We start from the raw sequence: 16787 nt of genomic DNA, 5'->3' as shown, positions 1-16787 counted from the left end.
TTTTTTTCCTCTGTCATTGTTGGTCAAACTTCCGTCTTTGACCTTGTCCTACCTACCGGTACTAGATTAGGACGATTTGGAATTGTTCTAAAATGGAAAGGCCGTTGCCCGGGGGCGCGGCGCGCGGGCGGCTACGACGGGAGCGACTTCCCTCTTTCGGGCGTTTGCGCCGATCGGCCATGCCGGCAGGTTGAAATTTAATGTTCAATGCCGTTTGTCTTGCTGGCCGTGCTGTCGTGGGGCTGATAAGTCATGGCCAAAAAAAAAAAAAAAANAAAAAAAAGTGCGCCGACTTTTTGTCTACCTCTCTCTTGTGGGAAAACGCTATATCTCTCTCGGCACAAGTCTCCTCTCCCAGCCTCTGCTGTTCGCAATTATCGCGACGCCCGCCCGGCCCCCCAGAGCAATCTCCGTAAGGCTAGCCAGTCGGCTGCTCCAAGCGTTTTCTTTTTTTCTTGTCCCTTTTTTTTTTTTTTTGAAACGACGGTCCCTGCGATTTGTTTTGTTCGCCCCCTGCCCTTGTTTTCTCAGCCTGAACCGCGTCCGCCCGCGGCCTCGCTTAGGCCGTCAAGGTTTCCTTCCCACCCGGTCCGCATCCCTGTGGGGAATCGGAGTTGACGATGCTGCGATCCCCATTGCGAGCCCGTCGGGGGAGCTTGTCCTGGGGGGGCCTGGGTAGTTGTGGATCGAAACTCTGGTATTTTGACACTGTTTTTTCTTTTTTCTTTTTGCTGAGCTCTTGCCCCGCCCTACGAGACCCTCGGTGAGGAGATCGAGACATGAGATGCGGGACAAACATCCTGCTGGTTCGCCGTTGCTAAAGATGATATGTGATCAAAAGGATAAGCTGACCGAGATGTCTTGTGTCTCTTGGCGGAGTTGAGATGAAGGGGCTCGTGCCAGGGCAATCTTGATCGTTAGATCTTAGCAGCCTTGGTTTTTTTTATTTGCCTTTCTACCCTTCTGCCTTTGCCTGCTCCTTCCTCTTCTGGCTACCTCCTCGTTCTCCGCCGCTCCGCATCTTCTCTCCCTCTGCAGTAGTGGCGACGAGGTGGGTGGCGTTCCCGGCGCTCCCTTTGCTCCGGACCAGTGTGGATATTGCCCGTCGGCATCCCACGATGGAGGTGAGATGCGAGCCGAGGCGGACCAGCATTGAGCTCCTTCTCGGCTCGGCTCCACCGGACAGCCATCTTTCTTTCTTTCTTGTGTGTGCTTTGACATTTGACGATGCTGTCCTACAATCTCCCCACCCGACAGCATAGTTATTCTGGCCCACACACGACGCTATAGTTACTCCCCCCTCCCCTCAGTATCACCGATATAGCATTTCGATGCCGACTATATGTCTCCCTGGGAGAGGATCCCACCCCATATGCCCGCCCCATCTGTCTGCGTTTCGCATGTTGGCAAACCGTTCTGGAACGATCAGCAAAAGAAAGGCTCTCCTCGTCCACCGATAGGCATCATCTGCCGAGATTAAATGGAGCAAAGATGGAGTAAAGGAGTGGGTTGGGGTGGGATGATAACCATGGGGCGGCCGTTGGCGACGCGGAAAAATGCTCACCGAGCAAGCAGCATACTGTAGTATGCGGCATAGTACAATAGCGATGTGGGGAGAGAGAGAGCTTACGCAGCGATTAGTAGATCAAAAACTAGTCAAGAAAGACCGCGGCCTCAGCCACCGCCATGTTATAACAAGACACTTATATACGCAACCAACAATATAGGGTATCGAGGAGCAGGGCACATCCCGGCCTCGCACCCCCGACGCCCGCCTTGACGCTGGGCCGAGTATCACATCTCCGCCGGGCTGCTCGCTGGCCTGCGGAGAGGTCATACGACAAGCAACACGGAGAATCCTCCAGAAGGGGGAGGGGGGACGTTATCATGCGAATGCGAGGCGGTTCCAAATCACGATCCAGCGCGCACGGTTAGTCTCGCCCATGTGTCCGACTGCGCTGTAAAGGAGAGCGCTGGAAGGGCGGTCGCCCCATATACACCATCCCGTTTGGGGAATAATTGATCGAGAGGCAGCAGGGAATATGGCCTAGAGCTACATTTGTCGCTGGCGTGCGCATGTGAGGTATCAAATCGGGTTTGTATGTGGCCGGGTTGAGGGCCTGGATCGACCAGCTGGGGAGAGGGAGGGTCCTTTCGGCCGGCTTCCCAGCTGACGCGGCTTCCCGAGGTCTCCCAAAAAAAAAGGGCATCTCGTCTTCAGTCCTTGACACATGCCCCATTGATCCTCCCCAAGATTCCAAGATTGGCTTTCTATGCGCATGTGCAAGTCTCATCAGACGACAGACGGGCTATTCCGGACGCATTATCGGTTCCGCACCGGGGACGCCGGTCTTGGGAGAGCGTATAGGGAGAGTGGATGTTGGTTTGACTCGAGCTCACGGGCGTGCGCCCGTGTGTGGTGGGAGCGGCAACATGGTCCATAGAGGTTTGTTTTTTCGGCATCTGGGTTTATGGCGTCAACTAGCGTGTGCGCTGAAAAGGGGCTCGGCCGGAGTCAGTCTCCTTTGGATTGTTGGGGTTGGTGTCTGGGCTTTGTGAATCTGTGCCATACTGTGTGCTGGGAGTACGTGTCGGGTGGCAGGTGAGGTAGCCGGAGAGCAGTATGAGGACAAGACTCTGTAGCTCGTAGGGGCCTGGTTCACAAAAACATGGGGGAACCTGTCTTGGGACAAAAAAGTGAGATTCTATAAAAATGAAATGTCTAATCGCCATCGACATGACTCTCTTGAAACACACAAATATGTTGTGCGCCAACTGTGGCCTGCATACCGAACCATGGTTTCGCAAGCTTGCAAATCGGAAGTGAAGGCTCGTAAACAGCAAAGCGCAAATGACCAGAGTGCCTCTCCTGTGAGCAATACCATACATTCCGTGATTCGCGGCCGCCGTGCTGGGGAGGCAGACACCCCAATCCAACAAAGTATCAAAACTAGTCACATGGCAAGGGAGTCCACCACCAAAAGACGGAAGTAAGCCAGCGCTAGTCAACGCCCGGTCAGCGACGCTCGGGGCCGCACCGGACGGAGCCGAGCAGCTTGTCGAGGCCCGGCGCCACCCCGGCGAGGCCGGCGAGGCCGCGGCCTGCGCACTCGCGCTCGCCGACCTCGACGACGGCGGCGACGAGGTCGTGGGCGATGTCGGGCGGCACGACGCTGTCGCGGGCGTAGCTGGGGTGGGCGGCCACGAAGTCGCGGATCCAGCGCGCCGCCGTCGAGAGCTCGCCCGAAGCGCGGCGGCGGATCAGGTCCAGGTACGTGGCCAGGCGGCAGCGCGTGTCGACGTCGACGTTGACCGAGTCCAGGTAGCTCTCGACGATGGGGATGAGTCCCGGGAAGGGCGGGGACTCGTCGTCGTCGCCGCCGTCGTGAGAGGACGGCGGCGTGCCGTTGATGATCTCGTCGATGGTCATGGGCCGGTGCTCGTCCTCGACCGGGCCCGTCGGCGTCGGCGAGCGGCTGAAGGGGTGCTGCGGCGTCGCCGTGCCTGAAGAGGCGGCGGTGCCGCTGCCGCTGCCGCCGCCGCGGGGCGGGGCCGGGGCCCGGGTCGGAAAGGGGTCCTTGCGGAAGTGGAACTTGCGCTCCAGCACCGCGTCCCGCGCGTGCGCCGTCTCCATGTTCTCGTCGACGCGGGCGATGGGCATGTAGAAGTTGAGGTTGAAGGAGAGCACGGCGCGCGTGACGAGCACGATGAAGACGGCAAACGCCGCGTTCTCAAAGTCGGTCATCTGGATCTCCATGGGCCGGAACTCGACGCGCCAGCCGATGCTGTTGTCGGCCGGCGGGGGCTTGAAGCGCATGTGCTGCCAGTTGGTCGACTGGATGTTCTCAAAGTGGTCCGTCTTGCTCAAGTCCAGCTCGAGCAGGTCCTCGGCGAAGATGACGATCGGGTCCCGGATGAAGAGGTGCGCAAAGTGCGTCGCCAGCCGATCGTCCATGCCGCCCGCCACGAGCTGCGCCTTGATGTCCTCGTCCACCACCAGGTCGGGGTCCATATACTCGGGCCGCATCCGCGGGTCCGTCGAGATGTACGTCGAGTTGGACGCGTACCGCGACTTTGGTATCCTCCACCTGTCGTTCTTCAGGGGCTGCCAGCACCGGGAAAGGGGAGACTGTCAGCTGCATGGTACTGTGATATTTGATGGTTACGAAACAGGCATACCTCTTCTCCCATCTCCTCCTTGGTTCGGTCGTCGACGGCACGGCTGATCTGGTTCCACCTCGCATCCGTGTCGGCAAGGAAGCCCTTGTAGATCGGGGTGGCCGCGGTCAAGGCGAGAAGGATAGGGCACAGCGGGCTCAGCTGGTCGTACATTGTCCGACCCTCCGTGATGTTCTTGGCCTGGAAGGTTATCTGGAGGCAGCAGCTGCCCATACCGAAGGCCATGGCATCCATGTGGATGAAGTTGTCCGGGGCGGCGCCGCCCGAGCGCACATCCTCGTCCTCGGGCCAGTTGTGTAGGTCGCGGTTGACGGTGGGGTCTCGCCAGGGCCAGGGCGTCTTCTCGTCGCGGAAAACGGGCACGTTGACCTGCACCTTGCGGCCGCGACGGGATCTGATATTGGCTGCTAGTGTTGGGAAGCGGATATGCGGGTTTGCTATCTCATCGGGGACAAACTGCGATCGCAGTTTAGGGCCAGAGGGCGGGTAGTAGGGGTCAAGGAAGCCTCCCGGGCTGCCGAGCAGCGGAAAAGTAGTCAACGTGATGGGGTATTCGTCTGGGCGCATGTGCTCCTTGGCGAGAACACGCCTTTACCAGCGCGTTGGTTGCGAGTGAGCAGCTATGTCCAAGTTGAAGCAGGCCGTTGAAGAATGTTGCTCACCTGCGCCTCATGTCGGGTTCGACATTTAGCAACTCCTTGAAACCAATACCCCATGGCTTCCCGGGAGTGGCCTCGAGCATAAAGCGGCCAAACTCGGGATGGAAGACAGGCAACGGTTGGTCACTTTGGCCATGGCGGGTCAGCTAATGTCGGTCACAGGGCAAGACCTTCGTCTGGCAGACGTCGCCCATGAGATGACTGACTCGGTACAGCTTGTCTCCTGAAGCGCGGGAACGCATCCTCCCTGAGCCGCGAGGCTGGAATCAGTAGCCAAAGCCTCTAGGATTTCGGCCTGTCTCAGAGATAACTTGACGCCCGGCTCGTCCTTGGAGTAAACCACAACCAGGTATTCGACCTTGAACAAAAGATCAGCTTCTGGGAGAGGTGAAAGGGAACGGCAAAAGGGTTTGCAAACCTCGTCTCCCCAGAGCAAAGCGTCCTTCTCCTTATGCTTTGCCTTGTTCCATATCTCCAGGAGTTGCTGCGCTTGAATGGTTAGTGAGTGGTCATTCATGGCCCGTCAAGGACGGATTGGCAGCGGGGAAAGCACCTTGATACCCCATTCGCGCACTTGGTGGGCGTTTTTCTTGGCCTCTGGCCACTCCAGGGCCGTCCCGAGAGCGCTTTTGTCATGTGATTAGTCCAAGGCATCATTGTTGAGCAGAGCGGAAGAAGTAGTCGCCGAGAGCCCCTTTCAAAAACAACTTGGAGACGACTAACAGGAGACCCATAGCTAGGATGATCCGATCGACGGACGACCTTGGCTGCAGCCGCCGGTTTTTGTGTAACGCGAAGCAGCCTCTCGGAGCAGCTCGGAGCTTTGCCGGTCGCTGCTGATAGGCGTTAGTGCCAGCCCGCTACTGAGGGCGTTCGCGCGAGACCGTATACCCAGGCCAATGAGCGAATATGCCGGTTTACTGCTCAGTCCGGGAGACTCGGCTGTTGCGCTTCGGATGGAAGTAAAAAACGACCGGGCTTGACGCCGAGAAGTGATTTATTCTCAAAAACCCCAAGACTCGGACACTGGGCCTGCGTGGTTTACAGCCCGGATCTCAGTTTCAGGGTGGCTTTGTTCGACAAGCTGAGCTATGTATATGTAGTAGGTACAGTCAGCCCCCAGTCTGGTTCGCTCACCCCGCCAGTAGCACTGTTTTCCGGATCGGGGAGGTGTCAAGCGGGATAATTCACAATAACCACCGACAGGCTGTCAACCCCACGATCTCCCACGCTTCGTGTCCACGTTTTGCGCCCACGTTGTTCTCGTTGGATTACGGGCGGCGCACTCCTGCCGTCGAATCAGAGGCCTCGGTTGGTGTCGGTTGTTGCTCCAGAGTCGATTCCGTCACCACACGCACGCAATTCCTCGTGACCGGACGAGTTCAACTGTCAGTCGAAGAACGAGGCTTGCCAGTCGATGAACAAGGCTCTGGGTATGGACGGGCGGAACAGTTCGGTCGGCTCTTCCTGGACAACATCCCTTGGGCTAGGCAGGAAAGTCATGGAGGGGAAGGGAAAAATGGGTTTAAATGGGCAGAGTTATACGACTCGCGTGAGATTCTTGGTGGGGCTTGGCTGGACTCAAGACAGCCGCCAAAGAGGCCTGGATGATTATTAATTCTAGGCCCAAGGCCGCCGTCAGGCGTCTGGCACATGTATTATTCATGGCACACCATGGCACACAAGACCCTGCGGAAACGACGGGAGGACTGCAGATTCCCACAAAGGCGCCGACCGTTGTCGGTATCGGGCAGTTTCGGCATCTGTGGCCACTCAGGACGGCGGACCTCGCCAAGAGGCCGGCTAGGGAGGAGTCTGGCGCGCCTTATTGCCATGTCATGGTCTGGAGTAGTGCTGATCAATCCATACTTGCGGCATTATCCGTTTTTGGTTCCCCCGTGGCTATATTTGGCCTCTTCTGCCTACGGTGCTCGCAACGAAGGTTGCCCTGTTGCGGGGATTGTTGGTTGTTGGGCTTTCCAGATACAATTTAATCTCTCGTCCTTCCCCCACATCAGTGGTCGCAGTGAGATGAGAACTCGTCGAGTTTGTTTGCGAGATGCGACCGGATGTCAAGAGAATCGCGGAGAGATAAAGACGATTGATATACGAACCTTGGAAAGAGTACCGAAGGAACCATTGAATTCAGATTTCTGCCTCAGGCCCATAACAAACCAGAAATCAAGGTGCAGATGGAGGCCCCACCAGCGGCCCATTAGAACGCACGGACCATGCGAATTTGACTGCCGCAGCAACGCGTGACGTGACGCGAAAGTGTGGTTCTTGCTTCGAAGCATTTTGCCAGGCCAAAATCCAAAGGCGGCTTCTGGTTGTTCATATACCAGCTTCTCGCCCCGTCGCCGGTCGCGTCTGCCATCCCGTCGCATCACCACTCGCGCGACCGTAATCATGGCGGAAATCAAGATCGACGGCAAACTCTTCCAGGAGCGAGTCTCGCACTTCATCAATGCCTGGAAGTCGGACAAGCGATCGGGCGACGCGCTCTTCGGAGGCGTCTCGTCCATCCTCATCATGATGGGCAAGGTCGAGGAGAGCCCCGAGTACCACAAGAACAACGCGATGCATGTCAGTATCCCCGCCTCGCATCGTTCCTGCGACCTGTCTGCCATCACCGCTTCTGTTGCGACTTTTGGGATGCTAACTCTACGATTCGGTACAGTTCTGGCTGCTTGGCTACGAATTCCCGACCACGCTCATGCTCTTCACCATCGACACCCTCTACATCCTCACGACCGCAAAGAAAGGTGCGCACCTCACAATAAGGCTCCGACGATAGCCTCCGCCGACCATAATACTGACTTGACTCTAGCGAAACACCTCGACCAGATCAAAGGCGGCAGGTTCCCCGTTGAGGTCCTTGCCAGGGGGAAGGATGCCGCTGAGAACGCGAAGGCGTTTGCCAAGATCACCGACGCAATAAAGGAGGCTGGCGTGAGTCACAACCTGGAGTCATCTTTTCAATGCACGCGCGGGGCTGCCTAGCTAACCACTCGGGTCTTCCGGAACTCGCAGAACAAGATCGGCGTTCTGACCAAGGACACGGCAAAAGGTCCGTTTGTCGATGAGTGGAAGAAGATTTTTGCCGAGAACTGCAAGGATGTCGAGGAGTCCGATATCGCCCAAGCACTTTCTGCTGCCGCCTTTGCGACCAAGGATGAGGCGGAGCTCAGGGCGATGCGCACATCTTCCAAGGCGTGCGTTGCCCTGATGCATCCGTTCTTCCTCGACGAGATGTCAGCCATCCTCGACCAGGAGAAGAAAGTCAAGCACAGCTCCTTGGCCGAGAAGGTGGAGAAGAAGCTCGACGACGACAAATGGTGGAAGTCGGTGACCTTGGCTAACAAGCAGAAACTGCCGGGCGACTTTGACCCGGAGCAGCTCGACTGGATTCTGGGGCCCAATGTGCAGAGCGGTGGCAAATATGATCTTAGGTGGGCGACGGAGCCGAACAACGACAATCTCCACCCGGGCATCATCATTTCTGCCTTGGGCCTGCGGTACAGGTCATACTGCTCGTCCATCGCACGAACCTTTTTGGTCGACCCGAACAAGTCGCAAGAGTCCAACTACAAGCTCCTACACGCCACACACCAGCTGATTCTCAAGGAGGTCCGCGATGGCGCTGTCGTCAAGGAGGTCTACCAAAAAGCCCTCGCTTACATCAAGAGCAAGAAGCCCGAGCTCGAGAAGCACTTCCTCAAGAATATCGGCTGTGGAATCGGCCTCGAGCATCGCGACCCGACCATGATTCTGAACGCAAAGAACTCGCGCTCTCTCAAGGATGGCATGACGCTTTGCATCACCTCTGGCTTCTCCGACATCGAGAACCCGACGCCGCAGGACAAAAATAGCAAAATTTACTCGCTGGTGATCATCGACACAGTGCGCGTCACCGCTGCCGAGCCCGTCGTCTTTACAGGCGACGCCCCGACTGATGCAGACGCCAGCTCTTTCTTCTTCAAGGACGAGGAGGCGCAGCCGGCACCCAAGAAGGAGAAGAAGGAGGCGCGTGTGGGTGCGGTCGCGACCAAGAATATCACGAGCACCCGGCTCCGCTCCGAACGTAGCACGCAAGTGGACGAGGATGCCGAGAAGCGGAGACGCGACCACCAGAAGGAGTTGGCCACCAAAAAACAGAAGGAGGGCCTGGCCAGGTTCGCCGAGTCAACAAATGACCAGGACGGAACCGAGGTGAAGAAGTTCAAGCGCTTCGAGTCGTACAAGAGGGACAACCAGCTCCCCCCTAAGATCCGCGACCTCGGAATCGTCGTGGACCAGAAGAACGCCACCGTCATCGTGCCAGTTATGGGTCGGCCGGTGCCCTTCCACATCCACACCATCAAGAACGCCAGCAAAAGCGACGAGGGCGACTGGTCCTTCCTCCGCATCAACTTCCTCTCGCCCGGCCAGGGTGTGGGCAGGAAGGATGACCAGCCTTTCGAGGACGCCACTGCACACTTTGTGCGCAGTCTGACGTTCCGGTCATTGGATGGTGACCGCTACACCGAGATAGCCAACCAGATCGCCAACATGAAGAAGGAGTCGGCAAAGAAGGAGCAAGAAAAGAAGGACATGGAGGATGTCGTTGAGCAAGAGAAGCTGGTGGAGATTCGAAGTAAGCCTTGGGTCCTGAGACTATCATGTGCAACGAAGTTGATGGCTGACCGCGGTGACCCCCGCTTCCAGATCGTCGTCCGGCTGTGTTGGACAATGTCTTCATCCGCCCCGCTATGGAGGGAAAGCGTGTCCCCGGCAAGGTCGAGATTCACCAAAACGGTATCCGTTATCAGTCGCCTCTTGCCGCTCAGCAGAGGGTCGACATCCTCTTCTCCAACGTGCGGCACTTGTTCTTCCAGCCCTGCCAGCACGAACTCATCGTCATCATTCACATCCATCTCAAGGATCCCATTCTCATCGGGAACAAGAAGAAGACCAAGGATGTGCAGTTCTACCGCGAAGCGACCGATATCCAGTTCGACGAGACTGGAAACCGCAAGCGCAAGTACCGGTACGGTGATGAGGACGAGTTCGAGGCGGAGCAGGAGGAGCGTCGGCGTCGTGCCGAACTCGACCGACTCTTCAAGGCCTTTGCCGAGAAGATTGCTGAGGCGGGCCGTTCCGAGAACATTGAGGTCGACATGCCCCTACGTGAGCTCGGCTTTAACGGTGTCCCGTTCCGCAGCAATGTCTACATCCAGCCCACAACCGAGTGTCTCATCCAGCTCACCGAGCCGCCCTTCTTGGTGGTCACGCTGGAGGACATTGAGGTTGCCCATCTGGAGCGTGTCCAGTTCGGCCTCAAGAACTTTGATCTTGTGTTTGTTTTCAAGGACTTCACCCGCGCGCCGACACACGTCAACACGATTCCCGTAGAGTCCCTCGAGGATGTCAAGGAATTCCTGGACCAGTCGGATATTGCCTATACCGAGGGCCCACTCAACCTCAACTGGCCTACCATCATGAAGACGGTGACGTCGGATACACACCAGTTCTTTGTCGATGGCGGTTGGTCGTTCCTTCAGGCGGATTCGGACGACGAGGGCGATGCGGACGAGGACGACCAGGAGAGCGCGTTTGAGATCAGCGAATCCGAACTGGAGGAGGCTTCGGAGAGTAGCGAGGAGGACTCCGAGTACGATTCCAACGCATCCGACGACGCGAGCGAGGAGGGAAGCGAAGAAGACGACGAAGAGGGCGAGAGCTGGGACGAGCTCGAGCGCAAGGCCAAGAGGAAAGACCGCGAGAGCGGGATGGACGAGGAAGAGGAAGAGGACCGCGGAAAGAAGAAGCAGCGCAAGCGCTAAAAGCCCAAGTCTGGCGCACTGTTGTATATGCCACGATGGGGAGTAGGACCGGGTGCGAACTTGACGGGGTGAACCCACGTGTCACCGCGGTGTAATATCAGGATTTGTTGCGATTTTTCTAGGGGAGCGAGAGTTTCTTCCTGCAACTGCCCAGGCCTCTTTATCCTTAGGGTTTGGCCATATTGATTCTTGGGAAATCGCAGGCTGATGAGATTTTGGGACCGAAAAGGGTTATGCACTGTAGTCTATAGTCTTTTATTTAAGCCGAGAAAAGTCGCGATGCCAAAGAATGCGCAAATACCAAACGAACGACCCACAATGAGCCAGCTGTCTTTTACCACAGCGAAGGGAGCAGGGACCGCATCGCGGCGCTGCCAGAGCTTCGCCTTGATTCTTGTGCAAAGGCCCATGGTCTCACGAATTCCCGGTCCGTTCTGCTGCAGACTATCACTTTTCCTTGCGACCCCCTGATGGTAATCAACGCAACACAAGGTCATGTCTCCGCAAACCCAATGTTGCTAGTGATGGACTTGGGTGACTCGAGGAAGGGTGAAGAAATAGAAAAATATCCCAGCCTATAGGAACATGCATCCATCCCCCATGGGCTACCAGTCACAACTCCTCGCAATAAGCCCCGCCAGCTTCTCGAGCCAGACGCGGTCGACGTCGTCGAAGCCGCCGGGCTCGGCGCAGTCGACGTCGATGATGGCCACCACCTTGCCGCCGCCGCCGCCGTCCTCGGGCGCGACGACGACGACGGGCACGACCACCTCGCTCCGGCTCTCCGAGTCGCAGGCGATGTGGCCCGGGAAGGCGTCGACGTCGGGCACCAGCTGGGCGGCGCGCGTCTCGGCGGCGGCGCCGCACACGCCGCGGCCGAAGGCGATGGTCTGGCACGCCACCTTGCCCTGGAACGGGCCGAGGATCAGCCGCGGCCGGCCGCCCGGGCCCGGCCTCGGGTCCAGGGTGTAGAAGCCGGCCCAGTTGACGGCGCTGCTCGGTGCCGGCAGGGACTTGTAGGCGTGCCACAGGAGGGCGGCCGTGTTGGAGAGGTTGCTAGGGTCCCCCCGTATTGTGTGAGTTGACGGCAATGGATTAGGTGCGGCATTAAAGACTGCATCTTACCAGACCTATGTTGGGGGTTGCGTTTTTTGGGCGGTTAGCGTGCCGGTTAAGATGTGCTGACGAAACACGAAATGCAGCCCTTACCCAGTTCCTCTGGCCTTCGAACAGGGCCTCGGCCTGCTCCAGGACTTGGCGGTAAGCCTCGTCCTTGGTGACGCCCGGGGCGAAGTTGGAGGCGTCGGCGTGAACCTATTTTCCGGTTATTCCCGTGTGTCAAGAGGCATCATTTCCTGCACGGGCGTGCATATGCACGTAAACAGGGGGCTTGCGTATGCAAGCCAGGAGAGGGACTTCAGAATCTGACCATGTTTTTCGGCGGCGCCTTCCAGTCCTTGATGACGGTGTTCTTTTGGATAGGTCCTAGCGTCAGGGTTTTAGGTCCGAGTTTCAACTCGGAGGATGTCGCTTGCTCCGGATATTCTTTGCCAGCTACTAGTTTGGCCGACAGGCTTCTGAAGCTGTCGAGACTAGGCCCGGAGTGCGAATTATCAGTATCAAATTTCTTCCGTGCTCAGGAATTTGGTATGCTATGCCGAATCCGGCAGCTGGATTGGGGCCGGTCTCTGACGATGCAGCCAATAACAAGCGCCCACCTCGAGTGAGAGACGCACAGATAAAAGCAAGAGGAGATGATTGTATCCGAACTGGATGGGTTTGGGTTCAGTTTGGAGGGGGTGCCGGATGGGCCGATTGGGCGAGCTTGGAGGGAGGGAAAAACGGAGGGAGAATGCTATCAAATGCGACACTGGCGGCCGTGCGGGTCAGCAGTCAGAGGTTGAGCACATGTGATGTGGTGCAACTACAAAGGCGCCAAGTGCCCCCGGAACGCTCGGAATTACTTTGTTTCTCTCTACTGCTGCGCAACTTGACGCAATCAAAAACCAGAAAAAAAAACCCAGAACAAGATCCTCCAGCTCAGATGGCACTCGGCGGTTTCTGTCAGGATTGCTTCAAGGGCACGCTCCGGGGCGATGCGCAGCCGACGGGGACAGTGGAGACCATCCACGGCCTGCCGACCTACGTCGCCCGCCCCGACCCGAGCAGCCAAGGCGAGCCGCTGGGGCTGGTGGTCATCGTGCCGGACGTCTTTGGCTGGGAGCTGCTCAACACGCGGGCGCTGGCCGACTCGTACGCCCGCAGGGGTCCCTTTGTGGTCTATCTCCCGGACTTTATGGACGGTGTGTCTTTTTGGGTCACGTTTGCTTATCAATCACCTCTCGGCCACCAGCCGTCACTTGCGGCAGAGAAAATACCCTAAGCTGACCCTGCAACGACGACGACGACGACGACGACAACGATAGGCGCCGCCCCGCCGGCATACAGCCTCGCGCTCCTAGACAAGATCGAGAAGCCCAGCCCGTCGTGGTGGGCGGCGCTGATACAGAAGCCGTGGCTGGCGCTGCAGCTGGTGGCCATTTTCGTGCCGCGGCTGTTGCGCATCCGCGGCTCCGTCACGACGCCCCGGGTGCACGCCTTTTTCCAGGCCCTCCGCCGCGCCGCCGCCTCCTCCTCCTCCTCCTCCTCCCCGACGACGATAGCCGCAGCAGCAGCACCTCCAAACGGCAAGGTCGGCGTGGTGGGCTTCTGCTGGGGCGGGCGGCACGCCATCGACCTGTGCGGCGCCGAGGCCGAGGACGGGCGGTCGCTGGTGGACTGCGGCTTCACGGCGCACCCGTCCATGGTCAAGATCCCCGACGCGCTCGAGCGGGTGCGGGTGCCGCTGAGCGTGGCCAACGGCGACAACGACGCCTTCATGGGCCGCGACAAGATGGCGACGCTCAAGAGGGTGCTGGAGGGGGTGGTGCGGGACGGGTCAGGGGGCGGCGACGGCGGCGGCAGAGTGCACGAGGTGGTGGTCTACGAGGGCGCCATCCACGGTTTTGCCGTCCGCGGCAACCCGGCCGACCCCCGGCAGGCGGAGTTGGGGCTCAAGGCGGAGGACCAGGCGGTCAGCTGGTTTCGACGACAGTTTTCGTCGACTTAGGATTTTTTTTTTTTCATTCTTTCCCATTTGCTTGTATCACTCCAACGAGATCCGCTCCTGCTTTAAATTGGCTTCTGCCTGGAGTGGGGTGTGGGGTGCACAGTCAGCGCATTGTGCCAGATGCAGCGAGCTAGCCCAGCTAAGCGACCCGATGTCGTATTTTCTCGCGAAACGATTCGCACGCCCTCGAGTTCCAGATGTTCCCTCTTCGGCCCGTCGACATGCCGCGCCCACGAGGGGGGATCAGTCCCTGCAGTGGAGCGCTTCAATTGCGGCTGCCTACCTGGGCCCCTGCTGGCGTCTGGCGGGGGAGCCCCTTGGGATCTGGATCTAGATCCTTGGCCGCAAACCAAGCAGTGGTCCTGCTTGTAATATAAAGCACATCTCGCGATGCCCTCCCTCACTCGCGCGTGTTCTTGCCCAGACAGGTACCTGACCTAGGGAGTCCACCTCTACATCTGCAACCATGAGGACCGCCGCCATCTTTGCCAGCGCGCTCCTGGCCGGCGCAAGGACGGTAGCCAGCCTGGCCCTCCCCGACGACGCCGCCAAGGTCACCGTCGAGGCGCGCCAGCAGCAATGCTCGGGCCCCGTGGCCAGCAACCCGTCCACTTGGTGGAGGGCCCAGATCGGCCACAACGGCACGGCGCCCACCAGCACCGACCCGACGTTCCAGTACTACCGGACCGTGGTGCAGTATGGCGCCGACAACACGGGCGCCGGGGACGCGTCCGACGCCTTCAACTTCGCCATCAACGCCTGGTCGAGGGAGGGCAACACGGTCACGACCAGGCCGGCCTACATCTACATCCCGCCGGGCCGCTACCGCATCAAGAAGCCCATCCAGATGTACGTCTACACCTTCCTGGTCGGCGACCCCCTGAACCCGCCCACCCTGATCGCGGACCCGGAGCTGGGCGAGCGGCCCGTCATCAACGGCTACGACCGGTGGCAGGGCGAGGGCAGCCCGACCAAGAACTTCTACATGACGCTACGGAACTTCAAGGTCGACACCACCGAGATCGCCACCGACAAGGCCGCCGTCGCCATCGAGTGGTCCGTCTCGCAGGGCACCAGCTTCAGCAACGTGCACGTCGTCATGCCCAACTTTTCCAAGCACATCGGCATGACCATGAAGGAGGGCGGGTCGGGCATCATCATCTCCGACTCGGTCTTCGAGGGCGGCGCCGTCGGCATCCGGCTCAACTCGCAGCAGTACCAGTTCAAGGGCCTCCGGTTCGACCGCTGCACCGTAGGCATCTCGGTCCAGCACGTGTTTGTAGCTGTGGTGCAGGACGTGTCCTTCAGCAACTGCCAGTACGGCATCGACATGGGCGAGGCCGGCAAGACGGGCGCCCTGTCGCTCGTCGACTCGTCGGTCAACTCGTGCCACGCCGCCGTCAACGCCCACGTCAGCGGCAACGGCCAGGGCTCGCTCGTGCTCGACAACCTGCGCGTCGCCGGCGGTTCCGTGGCCGTCGTGGCCGCGGGCGACGGGCGCACGCTGCGCGGGCCGTCGGTGCCCGAGGGCGAGACCTGGGTCATGGGCAACGCCAACCCGCAGAACTACCAGCCCGGCACGACCTACCCCATCCGCCGCCCGTCCGCCCTCGTCTCGGGCGGCAAGTACTTCACCATGGCGATCCCGCAGTACGAAAAGTACGCGCTCGATCAGTTCGTCAGCATCAAAGGCGACCCCGAGTTTAGCGTGGTCGGCGACAACGTCCACGACGACGGGCCCGCCATCAACGCCATCCTGAGGAAGCACGCCGGCTGCAAGATCATCTTCTTCCCACAGGGCATCTACCTGACAAAGGAGGCCATCTACGTCCCGCCCGGCTCGCGCATAGTCGGCGAGGTCTTCAGCACCATCTCGGGCTCGGGCCCGCGCTTCGCCGACGCGGCCAACCCCCAGCCCGTCGTCATGGTCGGCCGGCCCGGCGAGCGCGGCGTCGCGCAGCTGAGCGACCTGCTCGTCTCGGCCGCCGACGTGCTCCCCGGCGCCATCCTGGCCCAGGTCAACATGGCGGGCGACCGGCCGGGTGACGTGGGCATGTGGAACGTCGTCTACCGCGCCGGCGGCTCCGTCGACACGCAGGTCAGCTCCAAGTGCGCCGGCGCCGACCCCATCGGCTGCAAGGCCGCCTTTGCGCTGCTGCACGTGGCCAAGACGGCGTCGGCCTACTTCGAGGGCGTCTGGGGCTGGGTGGCCGACCACGGGCTCGACCCGAACCTGCCGGCGCAGAACATCGCCGTCGGCCGCGGCGTGCTGGTCGAGAGCAGCGGCGCCCAGGGCGGCACGTGGCTGGTCGGCACGTCGTTTGAGCACTGCGTCCTGTACCAGTACTCGTACGTCGGCGCCTCCAACGTCTACGCCAGCCTCGAGCAGACCGAGGCGCCGTACTGGCAGGGGCAGGGGACGCCGCGGCGGGCTCCAGGGCCGTGGACGTGAGTTTACTTGCTTTCCTGCCTGCTTGAAAACACATCTTGTGAAAACAACTACTGACTGACCTCTTCCCCATGTCCAGCGCCGACTCGAGGTACGGGGACCCGACCTTTGCCAACTGCGCAGCCCAGAACGCCGCCAACAACGACCAGTGCTATCGCGCAGTAGGTTATCCACCCCCCTAGACTATAACGACCCGGAAGACACTCCCGAACTAACACACACACTCTAGTGGGGCCACCACATGGTTGGCAGCTCCCAGATGGTAGTGCACGGCTCGGCGCTCTGGTCCTTCTTCAACAAGATGAACGACAACGCCTGGCAGGACCCGCAGTGCGAGCGTACGGGCTCGACCTGCCAGCTCAACATGGCCTACGCCGAGCGCTCGCGCTCCACCTTTTGGTACACGCTCAGCTCAAAGTCCACCACCAACCTCGTCTACGACGACGGCGCCGTCACCGCCTCCCAGTTCAACAACCCAGGATCCTGGGGCGCCGTCGTCGCCGCCTACCTCCGCCGCTCCGACCTGCCCGGTCTGGGAGCCTAGGACAGCGCCGCGGCGAGGGCCG

At 59.6% G+C, this 16787-nt stretch overlaps 5 protein-coding genes across 5 annotated transcripts; 3 read left to right on the top strand and 2 right to left on the bottom strand.

The window, feature by feature from the left end:
- Positions 1–2642: 2642 nt before the first annotated feature.
- GGTG_07028 (glutamate-cysteine ligase) lies at positions 2643–6373 on the bottom strand. The gene is made up of 8 exons (XM_009224852.1): positions 6030–6373; positions 5562–5927; positions 5392–5464; positions 5257–5322; positions 5045–5196; positions 4842–4964; positions 4180–4768; positions 2643–4105 (listed from the first exon to the last, which is right to left on the bottom strand). The coding sequence occupies exons 2-8, from the start codon at positions 5570–5572 to the stop codon at positions 3017–3019; spliced, it is 2103 nt and encodes a 700-aa protein (XP_009223116.1). The 5' UTR covers positions 5573–5927; positions 6030–6373; the 3' UTR covers positions 2643–3016.
- Positions 6374–7107: 734 nt separating this feature from the next.
- GGTG_07027 (FACT complex subunit spt-16) lies at positions 7108–11022 on the top strand. Its single transcript, XM_009224851.1, has 5 exons — positions 7108–7424; positions 7519–7603; positions 7669–7790; positions 7872–9474; positions 9546–11022. Exons 1-5 carry the CDS (start codon positions 7248–7250, stop codon positions 10661–10663), a joined length of 3105 nt encoding a protein of 1034 aa, XP_009223115.1. The 5' UTR covers positions 7108–7247; the 3' UTR covers positions 10664–11022.
- On the bottom strand, positions 10753–12503 carry GGTG_07026 (hypothetical protein). Its single transcript, XM_009224850.1, has 3 exons — positions 12093–12503; positions 11789–11977; positions 10753–11719 (listed from the first exon to the last, which is right to left on the bottom strand). The coding sequence occupies exons 1-3, from the start codon at positions 12093–12095 to the stop codon at positions 11276–11278; spliced, it is 636 nt and encodes a 211-aa protein (XP_009223114.1). The 5' UTR covers positions 12096–12503; the 3' UTR covers positions 10753–11275.
- A 204-nt stretch (positions 12504–12707) lies between these two features.
- GGTG_07025 (hypothetical protein) lies at positions 12708–13772 on the top strand (the record flags this gene model as incomplete). The annotated part of the gene is made up of 2 exons (XM_009224849.1): positions 12708–12966; positions 13090–13772. 2 exons carry the CDS (start codon positions 12708–12710, stop codon positions 13770–13772), a joined length of 942 nt encoding a protein of 313 aa, XP_009223113.1.
- A 466-nt stretch (positions 13773–14238) lies between these two features.
- GGTG_07024 (hypothetical protein) lies at positions 14239–16765 on the top strand (the record flags this gene model as incomplete). Its single annotated transcript, XM_009224848.1, has 3 exons — positions 14239–16220; positions 16301–16382; positions 16451–16765. 3 exons carry the CDS (start codon positions 14239–14241, stop codon positions 16763–16765), a joined length of 2379 nt encoding a protein of 792 aa, XP_009223112.1.
- Between the last annotated feature and the right edge of the window lie 22 nt (positions 16766–16787).

Source organism: Gaeumannomyces tritici, assembly GCF_000145635.1.
Source record: "Gaeumannomyces tritici R3-111a-1 unplaced genomic scaffold supercont2.3, whole genome shotgun sequence".
In the NCBI taxonomy this organism is placed as follows: domain Eukaryota; kingdom Fungi; phylum Ascomycota; class Sordariomycetes; order Magnaporthales; family Magnaporthaceae; genus Gaeumannomyces; species Gaeumannomyces tritici.
The sequence above is the reverse complement of the archived record's forward strand: the minus strand, read 5'-3'. Positions and strand labels throughout refer to the sequence as shown.